The sequence below is a fragment of the Bos grunniens genome, chromosome 13 (genome assembly GCF_055505025.1).
Source record: "Bos grunniens cultivar Pamir isolate PY7600 chromosome 13, Bosgru_T2T1.0, whole genome shotgun sequence".
NCBI classification, from domain to species: Eukaryota; Metazoa; Chordata; class Mammalia; order Artiodactyla; family Bovidae; genus Bos; species Bos grunniens.
Window position 1 is genome coordinate 60,778,260 of NC_141177.1, and position 11,537 is coordinate 60,789,796.

Here is an 11,537-nt window from a genome sequence, read left to right on the forward strand (position 1 = left end):
GTGGCTAACACTCTGCGCTTCCACTGCAGGGGAGCATGGGTTCCATCCATGGTCAGGGAACAAAGATCCCTCATGATGCAGCCAAAATTAAGTAATTAATTAATTAAAGATTTTAGAGAGCTGTCACAAAGCTTTAAAATGCCTTTCTGAATACTTTTAAATAGGAAATTTGAAAATTGCTAATTTGCAGACCACTGTAATCTGGTAAGCACCAAAAACAATTCTTAACAAAGCAAATGCAAAAACTCCCCTCAGGGACACCTTCATAAACCCAGGTTATCAGCAGAAGAGGGATCACAAGGAAGACAACTCTTAAAGATTAGCTCACCGTCAAAAATTACAAAGTTTATGAGGACATCTACCACCACAGTTAAAAAACAAAACAAATGAAAGAATTCCAGAATCTGTGAGTTTTAAAATAAGTATGCTTTAAATGTTCAAACAAGTAAAATAAATATAAATGTTAAGACAATAATAGCAAGATATTATGAAAAAAAGGCTAATTAAAAATATAAAACAAATAAGAAATTCTAGTTATGATTTACTCAGAAAAGAAATTCATTGACTGGATTAACAGTAAGTTTGAACACAGAGCTAAAAAGATTATCTATAACAAAGAGGTAATAGAGAAATTGTAAAAGAGAAATTAAAAGACCTGAAGAAAAGGGTGAGAATGCCAATTAAACACCTAAGTAACAGTTTCTGGAGAACAAAATATAATGAGAAGATGATATATTTGAAAAGATAAGAACAGAGTATTTTCCAAAATGGATGAGAGCAAATCAAGTCTCAAGCAGGATAAACAGTCAACAGATTCCTTATTAGCACAAATAGGTATCAGAAGACAAACTAAAGTCTTTAGTTATAGGAAAACAACTATCATCCCAGATTTCAAACTAGCATACAAGAGAGCAAAATAATGGCACTCTTAGACATAAAAAGACTAATGGATCTTACTCCTTACTAGCCACCAACCATGAAAATACCACCGAAAACTTTCAAAAAGAAAATGACACAAAGGGCAGCAATAGGAATAAAAAACAGAATGGGGCAAAAACATCAGTAATGTTAAGTCCAAATTACAAATGATTATTCAAAAAAAAAAAAAGAAAAACTACCACTGGAAGATTAAAAATAAGATGGAATTAAAATGTAAACAACAATAAAATAAGATTTTTGCCAGCAAGAAAGAGGAATACAAGGTGTCCTAAGGTCCCTTGCTTTGTTCAAAAGGAGTACAAAGATAAAATCTTGGACTCAGAGAAAAAATAGAAAGTAGGCACATTAAAATTTTAAAAGCAATTATTAAAAAAAAAAAAAAAAAAAAAAAAGGACTGGAATATAAAACCTCCAAATCCGTCCAGATTTTTTTTTAAAAAAAGGAATAAAGAACACTCAATCACTCCATATGAAGGGGAAAAGAGGGGAAAAAAAGCAGAGTAAATAGGTAACACAAAATGAAAACTTAAGAAATAAGTCCAAATATATCAGAGATTATTATAAATGTAAACAAACAAACAACAACTTGCATACTGGACTTCCCCTGTGGCCCAGGGGCTAAGAGTCCCACTCACAAGGCAGTGGACTCAGGTTCGATCTCTGGTCTGGGAAGATTCCAGATGCCTCAAGCCAACTAAACCCGTAAGCCACAACTGTGCTCTAGTGCCTGCCAGCCACAACTACCGAGCCCACACCCTGAAGGGCAAGCACCCCAGAGCCCATGCTGTGCAACAAGAGAAGCCACCACAATGAGAAGCCTGCACCCTGTAGCTCATAGCAGCCCCCATCACCGCTGGAGAAAGCCCGAGGAGCAGCAACAAAGACACAATGCAGCCAAAAATAAATGAATTTTAACAACTTTCATGATAATATTCTTAGATAATATTAAAAAAAAAAAAACAAGCTTCACTATATTCACAAGGATGTTCACTGAAACACTGTTTGTGGTTGTGAAAAATTGGAAAAATTACGACAATCGATAAAGGAATTAAATTACAGTACATTCTATGACAGAATACTAAACAGCAGATAAAAAGAATGAACTAGATGAGTTTCTATGGTGCAGCAATCTCACAAGTAGCTGTATCACAGAACACATATATAACGTGATAACATTCCTGTACAATATACTACTAGGTGGTGTTTATGGATATATACACGTAGTAACAAGGATTAAAACATATATGATGGCTCTACATATATAATGAAATATTACTCAGTCTTAAAAATAAGAAGGAGACCTTGCCATCTGCGACAACAACAGATGAACCTTGAAGGCATTATGCTAAATGAACCAAGTCAGACAGAGAAAAACAAATACTATATGGTTGGACTTAAATATGGAATCCAAAAAAACAAACTCAGAACAGACTGGTAGCTGCCGGAGGCAGTGAGTGGTGGTTGGGGGAAACGGGTGAAGGTGGTCAAAAGGCACAGACTTCCAGTTATAAATAAGTCCTGGGGATGTAGTGTACAGCATGGTGCCTGTAGTTAATAATTCTGTATTGTGTATTTGAAAGCTAAGAGTATATATTAAAAGTTCTCAAAGAAAAAAATTACAACTATGTGAGAGGATGGATGTTTACTGTAGTAATCATTTTGCAACATATATCAAATCATTATGTTGTATACCGTTAACATTCCAATGTTACATATAAGTATAGCTCAATAAAACTGGCAAGAAAAATAGAGACTGACCCCACAGACACTAAAAGGGTAATGGCTGACTCAGACTGGAGAAAATACAAAAAGTATTTCAACTCAATTTTTTAATTTATTGTTCTTTTTAAGCAGAAGGGAAGATCTGAAGCAAATATGAAGAATGGACATTTGTTCATTCTGGGTAGCGCACACACAGATATGCATTTTATGTTATACTTTGCTCAGAACTACTTATGACAATCAAATGTATATTAACAATTTGTAGAACTCAACATAAATATATAATTAGTGTGGTTAAGTATGTTTCACATGCTTTTACAGATTTATAGTGATTTATGTGCATTACATATATTCAGTAAGAAAAAAACTTAAAAGTCAAAGTATAATCCTAGCTCAATCCCTAAAACCCTATTCATATCCCATCCACCAGTTCTCCCTAACAATGTAAAAAAGCTAGGAGGAACTGCAATAGAGAGAGAGCAAAAAGAGAAAGTTACAGCTCAGTTCCTGGAGAAAAGGAATCATCTTTCATTTACAGCCAGAAGAGCAAGACCTAAATAATGCAAATCCTTAATGGGCTTTTGGCCATCTTATTTTTCTGTACAATCCACTTTCAATGTGTCTTCCAAGTAATATTTAAAAATCTAAAATATCCTCTCTCTGTATCTTATTAACACTGTACAAGTAGGTAAAATTTCTAATAAATCTCTTCAGCCAATCTCTTCAGTGATACATAAGAACACCTAACACATTAAATATAAAAACAGTCATCAATGAATGTTTTAACCTCTAAGCACTACAATCGCAGTTAATAAACAAGGAAATCCAATCAAAGTATTTATTCACTTGAGGTGAAATAAGCAATTCAAGTGTTTTTTTCAGAACAATAAATGCCTATCTAACAAAGAGCTTCCCTTAAAAACCAACCAAACTTTTCCTCAGTCACCATCTATTTTTATTTTCCTCTTTACTTTTTCAACATTTATTCTAACCCTGCAATCCCTACTATTTTCGACATCCTGTAACAAGGGTTCTGTCCAAAGCAGGGAACTACAATTGCTGTCTCAAGAACTTTTCGGACTTCAGCATCCCCGGCACCAATGTACACTATCAACTACTCTAAAAAACAACTGCTCGTGTTGCTACTGGAACCTACAGTTTCTCCTTTCCTGACAGTTCATTAGTCATCCTTAGTAACTTGTTCTTACTCTCCCAAATGTGAACATTCACCATAGTTCTGCCTTCACTCTTCTTTACCAGAGTAAACGTTGTCACTTGGTTCCCAATCTTCCTGCTATGCAGCTCCAACCCTAACTTGTCTTCATTACCTAAATTTCCTAATGTTGTTCCTAGGGTTAGGGTTGTCTTCATAACCCTAAATTTCCAATGAAACATCCTAGCAGCATCAATACCAACATGCCCCAAACAGAACTTTCTTTAGTCTTCAAACTTCCTCTCCATCCTCTATTACTAACAGTATCACTACCCCAGAGTGCTCAACCATGACATCTCAGAATCATCTCTGATTATTCCCTTTCCTTCACCCCACTTCCATTTCTGTCATTTCCTCCTCCAAAATGCTCCCTCCCTTCCTTTCTACTCTCAAATTTTTATATAACAGCAACCTAAGTCTTTCAGTTTCTAACCTCCTCTTTCAAAACCATTCTATATACAACTAAGCTATTTGAGTAAAAATACTGTTTTACGGTTCTGGCTTTTCACTCCTCAGTGTCTATGACCTTGTAATTCCCCCTTCTCTGAAAAGCAAGCTATCCCAAATCCACAGAGATTTCCCTGTGTCTGACCAACTCACCTCTACTCTCTGCTGCTAAGTCGCTTCAGTCGTGTCCAACTCTGTCCGACCCCATAGATGGCAGCCCACCAGGCTCCCCCGTCCCTGGGATTCTCCAGGCAAGAACACTAGAGTGGGTTGCCTTTTCCTTCTCCAGTGCATGAAAGTGAAAAGTGAAAGTGAAGTCGCGAAGTCGTGTCTGTCTCCTAGCAACCTCATGGACTGTAGCCTACCAGGCTCCTCCGTCCATGGGATTTTCCAGGCAAGAGTACTGGAGTGGGGCGCCATTGCCTTCTCTGCCTCTACTCTCTAGCTATGGCTAACTAACTCATCCAGAACTAGAAAAGCCAAAACAGAGTTTTTCCCCATCAAAGGAACATGAGATTCGGACTGAAATTCAGTCTCTTGAGACAGGACTGAAGTATGGCCATCATTCACCACTGGAGGCAACAATACAACATACTATGGTTGAGAGTTTGATCACAGCCCAGACTCCAAGTAGGTATGTATTTCTCTCAAAACTACTAGGTCTTTATCTGTGAAATGAGAAAAACAAACGGTATCTACCTCATATATTTGACAGGATAATTAAAGAAGATAATTGATATAGAACATTCAGCACAGTATCTGACAGTAAACAATAAAAAAAGTTAGTTACTGACAGTAACTAGCAGAGAAAATCTGTAGAAAGGAAAAGAATTAAGCAGATACACAGAGAAAACCAGAAATAACATTAAGACTAATTCAATTCCCATTCTAACTCATGGATTTATTTTCAGGCTAGGTTTCTTGCCTACTATATCCTTTTAACAAGAGGATGCATATAAGTATATATATTAATACATATTTAACTATATACATATATAAAACTATGACCTTATAACCCTACCTTTTATAACTGTACACTACAGGAAATCAGAAAAGACTGAGCCTGTTCTTTAATTAATGACCCCCACATCCTGCCAAATAAAGCTTAAACAATACAAGTCTTTCAATGTACCTTTTAAGATATACCTTATTCACCTGGATATCCTGACCATGACCTCAGAGAGGAAAAAGGCATAGAAACAGGCAAGAAGTGGTATTTGAGGCAAATAATCCTGCCATTTCACCACTCCCATTCACCTCTTTATCCTCCCTCTCTTGATACCCACTTTCCTATTTTCTCATCTTTCTCTGGCCATGAAACTACTGTCATGCCATGGAAGAGCCTTACCTTACTGTCATGTTTACTAACAAAGTAAAGCATAGCTTCCTTTGCGTGGTGATCCATCAACCCCAAACCATAAAATGTTACACAGGGTCGGGGGAGGGGGGGGTAAATCTACACATAAATTAAGTCCAGAAATTTTTACAATTAATTTCTTCCTCCACTTGCTAATTTCCATTTCTGTAATGTTAGAATGACTATAACTCTGCTACCGTGCATTCTCACACACAAACACAACATATCAACAGACCAGTGCTCTGATTTCACAATCCTATATAGGCTACTCAGCCATTATTTCTGCTGATCGAAAACTGCCCAGGCAAAACTAAAAACCTCCATTCTTGCTCTCCATGTAGGTAGAGAGGTTGAAATATTTGTTTTCTAACTTCTGTCAAATTCTCTAGTCAACACCAAGAGGAAGAAACTACCACACTGCAAATGGTAATACTTTCATATGATTAATGAAGATAAAATTTATTCTTCCCTCATGTTTCTAGAAGTTCAACTGGAAAAATGCTTTTGGCCACAAAGAATAAACATTTCTCTCTCATTCTTACAGAAGGTTTACAGAAGTGTTCAGAAAGAAGGTTAGCCAGCCAAGTTAAAAAAAAGGAAGATTTTTATGCTGCTTTGCCAAAGGGCCTGAATATCTGAAAATACTGAAAATACATCTTTTATTACAGATGTAATAAAAAGAAATATGAACCACTAAATACTAATGGTTTTTTTTTTACTCCTTAAACAGAACCTAGCAGAATTATCTCAGTATAACTTACGTATGTCCTATTGCCATTATGTTCCAACCATGATTAGCCAATTTAACCAGTAGGCAGGGCCAATAAAGCCAAAATACAACTTTCTTTTTTATCCTTTCTAAGTATCCATCAATATGCAGTTCAATTTGTTTTTCAGATCTTATAAAACCAGTTTAAAAGTGCAAGTCAATATTTGGTCCAAATTCAATATTTGAACAAGACTGAAAACCCTTCAAACTGAAACCTGAGTATGTAGCATCCTAAGCTACTCACTGAAGTATTTTAAAGTTTTTGATAAACAGTCCTTACCACTCTGGCTGCTCTCTCCTGAGATTCACATTTCCTGCAAAACCATGGTCCTGTGGGTACTTGAACAATGCCATAGCAAGCTGTTGGAAAACAGAATGTTTGAAAATAAGTTAAAGGTTGAATAACTATGGAAAATCAAATACTGTATCAAAGCCCTATTAAATACCTCTAAAACTATTTACGTAAACTGCTTTGTAAAAAACTAAAACATGTTATACTTATGTTTATCATTTATCACCAAGTTACAAGTATGACATTTTAAATATTAGAAAGGTAATCTTTGGCTATTTCATTTCAAAAGAATAAACATCACAAATCTTAATTATTCTTTTACAATAAAAATATTAGATAAAATTTAACACGTTTTTACATAAACTTATTATTCATTCCTATAATGATATATGAATATTCACTAATTCAAATTCATTAATTCATTCCTATATCCTAAAGTTTAAATATTAAGCATTTTGAATACATGAAAATAAAAATTATTTTCAAATCACCGTTCAAAATAAACAAGCTATGGCAGGAAATGAAATGAAATGTAATGTTAAAAGTGAAATGCTTCTATTTAAATAAAATGTCCAGAATAGACATTTGCCTGTCTATACAGAAGGTAGATTAGTGGTTGTCTACAACTGGGGGAGCTGGGGAGAAATGAGTAACTGTTAATGGCTCCAACGTTTCTTATTAGGGTGATGAAAACTTTCTATAAAACTGCAGTAACAAATCCAAAACTGTGACTATACTGAACACCATTGAATTGTGCATTCTAAGTGGGTTAACTCCATGGTATGTGAATTATATCTCAATAAAGTCATAAAAAAACAAACTCCAGGTTTATTTCTAATGTATAATCTTAATTTTTCAACAAGTGATATGAATACATATCACATATCTAAATCACAGTCTAGTTACTTTTAAAATTGTTTCCATATTAACACTTACTTAACTCAAAGTTTAAAACTTGCCAAAAACCTAAAGACATTAACAATCCAATTGACATTTTCTCAAATGAACTTGGTCACAGGAAACATGGAAATACATCAAATATTGGAAAGCATTTAAAGAATATAAAATCAACACAGATTTCTAAAACTCCAAAAGCTAAACTTTGAACCCCTATTAAAAGTGGTAGTTATTCATTTGTGTCCAACTCTTTGTGACCACATGGAATTGTAGCCAGCCATGCTCCTCTGTCCACAGAATTCTCCAGGCAAGAATACTGGAGTGGGTTGCCTTTCCCTTCTCCAAGGGATCTTCCCCACTCAAGGATCAAACCCGGGTTATTCTGCATTGCAGGCAGATTCTTTACCGTGAGAGTACCAGGGAAGTCCCAACCCCTTTTAAAAGGTATGAGTAAAAATATTCTATCAACCAAGTAACTGGCGGTCCAGTAGTTAAGACTATGCCTTTTAATGCAGAGGATGGGAGTTCGATCCCTGATCAGGCAGCTAAGATCCTACGTGTCTCCTAGCCAAAAAATCAAATCATAAAATAGAAGCAGTATTATAACAAATCCAGTAAAGACTTTAAAAATGGTCCACATCAAAAAAATCTTACTAAAAAAAATAATACAGCGTTAGTGCCCAAAAAACTTGTATTTTAATTCAGAAACAGAGAAAGTTAGTTTTCAGTCGTAAATGAACATTTTCTAAATTGGGAGATGAGACTACTTAGCATCATTTATCACCCAAATTCATAAGAAACACCTTCACAAGTACCAATGAACACTACAATAGAATATACCAGGTTCTCAGACCTTCAAATCAGTAGTTTCAATTCACATTGTTTTCACTCCTTAGAAAAGTGAGGTGTGCAACTGGGCTTCCTTGAAAGAACTGGGAATAAGTGCATCCTCAGGCTAGGTTGTTTACTACCTCCTAAATCTCCTTTCCAGTTCTGAGATCCCATTCTATGAAGACTGCAGTTTAGTCCGTCAGGCTCAGTCAGGCTCAGGCTTTCTCTCGTTGACTAGCGTCCAATACACTACTAAACAACATCTGCATCACTCAATGCAAGATTCAAAAACGGGAAGGGGCGCAGGATGGTGCCTAACAAGAGGAGGACAAGAACCACCAAAAAATTACCTAGGTTTTTTCCAACCTCAATTCCTTACCACCTGAAATGGAAAAAACCAGAAACTTCCATGGCCAGAAAGCTACCTTGACCTTTTTCTACATTCCGAAACTCACCGAAGGGTAACACCCCCAAATAATACTAAGATGCTCCCCAAGTTCCTGGCGGCACCGCCACCTCCTCTTCTCTCCGGTCACTTAAGCTGCGGAAGCGGCCCGAGGCAGCCATTCCGACAAGCCTCAGCCTCCACCCCGGGCAGCTCAGCGCAGCTCGGCTCAGCCGCTCCCGGGGGCCGCATGACTGCGGCGGCCGCCGCCTTCCGCCTCTTCTCTGCGGGAAGCGCCAGTCCGCAGCGGCGGCGGCAGGGTCTGGGCCAGAAACCCTCGGGTGCGCAGCAGCCGGCGTCCTCCCCCCACGCCTCGCCCCAAATCTAGGGCCGCCGGGCAGCCCCCGACCCGCCCCAGCGCCGCGCGCCCGAGCCAGACTCCATGGCACAGGAAGTCTCCAGACACTGCGGCAGACTGAGCGGCGGGAGGGGGCGGGGGCTCCACGCTTCCCAACCCGCACCCACGGCAGCGGGGCGCGCGCCCGGCCCCCCGCACCCCTTCGCCGCCGACCCCCGCCTCCCGGAGTCCGCAGAACCGCGGCTCCGGGCGCAGGCGGCGGCAGAGTGACACTTGAGAGAATGAGCGCAGGATCACATGACAGTGCAGGCCACACGCACTTTCTCCCACATGCACAGCCCACACCCCCTCCGCCCGGCCGCGGACCCTTAGAGTCAACCCTCGGCCGCGGAACGGGGCGGGGCGGGGCGGGGGGAGGGGCGGGAGGGGAACTGGCAGTTGCTGCCAAGGTGGGGGAAGCGGTGACGGTTGGGAGAGGCCGGGTTCGGCCCGGAGGGCGGTTGGGTGTTTACCTTGATGCACCGCGACGCTGCAGCCGTGCCCGTCGCAATAAACCAGCGGGTTCTCGGCCCAGCCTCTCTCGTCTGAGCAAACGCAACAGCCTCCAATCATCTCCTTCATACTATGGGAGACCTCGTCCTCCAGTGACACGGGCCGGTCGCTAGAGACCATCTAAGAGGGAGTTGGGGCGGACCATTAAAAAACACATGCAAGCCAATGAGTGCTTCCCCCCCTGTACAGCCCACCGCGCCCCCGCTTCCTTCCCCGCGCCCCGGCCCCCCGCCCGCCGCTCGGCCGCTCGCTCACTCGGGCTTTGCCGCTCAGTCACTCACGTTCCGCACAGGAGTCAGGAGCCATGTCCTTGCTGACTCCCCCCACCTCCCCTCCACCGCCTCCTCCGCCTCCTCCTCCTCGTCGTCTTCCCTCCCCACCTCCACCCGGCCGCTAACGCTGGAGCCCGGAGAGGGCACACATAATCAAGCAGGCCTCCGCACAGGCGCACTGGGGGGGGCTCCCGCTGGGCCAAGGGCAGCGAGGGAGGGGAAGGGGGTTGCGCTTCCTCCTCCGAGCGTCACTCAGCGTGCGCGCCCGCCCGGCGGCCGGCGTGAGAGAGCAGGCCCGGGAGAGGCGAGGCCTGCGTGCGCGCCGCCGCGCCCGACCGGCAGCCCAGGCCGCCCTCCCGGCCCTTCCCCTCTCCCGCGCCTGCCTCATCCGCCGAGGTGTGCTGCGCGGGGGCGGGGTCGAGCGGAGCCGGCGGCGCGCCGAGGCCGGAACACGCCAACTGGAGGGCGCGGGGGCGCGCACGCGGGGGCGGGGACGTTAGGGGCGTTCTTCTGCAGCGCCGGCCGCGCGGGTTGCGTGTGCACGTCGCGAAGAGGCCTCTTTGGGAGGGAGGGTAAAAAGGGAAGATGCAGAGACGAGAGGGAGGGCGGGTTTTGTTAGAGTAGCTGGAAGGGACTCCCTGGAGGCATCTGAGGACCAAGATACCAGCCTTTGCCTCAAAAACTGGCCCGAGGGTAACAAGGGTTGGGCAAGTCAGTCGCCTTTCCAGAAGGGTGCAGTGAAGCATGGCTTCCTGCAGTTGGCCGCACGAACTTCACTGTATTGCCGCAGCCTTTCCACCCATTAAATTCACATCCTGGGCTCTACCCAAAGTTCACGCAGTGAAAGTGCCACCAAGTCTGCCGCCCATTTACACACCACATTGGCCCCAGTGACAACTGAAAATGCATCGCAGACAAGATCAAAAGCCTAAGTTAGGGTTGTACCTGATGAGGAAACAACACCTGTAGTACCTATCCTCAGCTTGCAGTGTAGGAGTACAAATGGTTGTTAATCAAACAGTAACAATATAATGTGAGGATATGGAAAATGCAGTTTGAAGGAACCCAAGTTCTAATCAGTCACCAAATGATGGCTAACACCACAGGACAGTGGAGTTCTTTCGATTGAGAATTTCTCTGATCTGGCTCTGTACTTCAAATTTACTCTTGCAAATTTGTCACTTTTATTAAGGTCACTTAAGTGGCAGAAAGATGGGGGCTTACTGCTCACAAACAAATAGAAAATGGATCAGGCCTATCTGAATAGATTAATTAGCTGGATATTGCGCAGTTTTGGGCTGTGAGATCTCCCAACTGTTGCCCTACCCTCTTATGTATCCTGTTAGCCCAATATTGATTTTAGGCAACAACAAAAAAGTGTCTAATTATAAGTTTAGCACGAAATAGGAATATAGATTGTTTAAATGACAACCATAGTTAGAAGGCAAATTCATGACTTTGATGAATACCTTCGAGGTAACAAAATAACTGTTTATCAAGTGT

The 11,537-nt window shown here is 41.5% G+C and overlaps 1 protein-coding gene across 47 annotated transcripts in view; it reads right to left on the reverse strand.

Moving 5' to 3' along the window:
- MLLT10 (MLLT10 histone lysine methyltransferase DOT1L cofactor) overlaps positions 1-10,437 on the reverse strand; it is a 208,072-nt gene extending 197,635 nt beyond the window's left edge. For 33 of the 47 annotated variants that reach the window (XR_015139737.1, XR_015139742.1, XR_015139743.1 and 30 more), the window contains exons 1-3: positions 10,018-10,437; positions 9,723-9,882; positions 6,728-6,807 (exon numbers count right to left, since the gene is read on the reverse strand). Coding sequence is in view for 24 of the 47 variants with exons in the window: in XM_086334532.1 (XP_086190658.1) it covers positions 6,728-6,807; positions 9,723-9,882 (240 nt within the window). In the remaining 23 variants the exon portion in view is untranslated. Of the gene's footprint in view, positions 1-6,727; positions 6,808-8,922; positions 9,615-9,722; positions 9,883-10,017 lie in introns of those variants that run through there. The other 14 variants (XR_015139735.1, XM_086334531.1, XM_086334521.1 and 11 more) reach the window with 3 other exon arrangements.
- Positions 10,438-11,537: the final 1,100 nt, after the last annotated feature.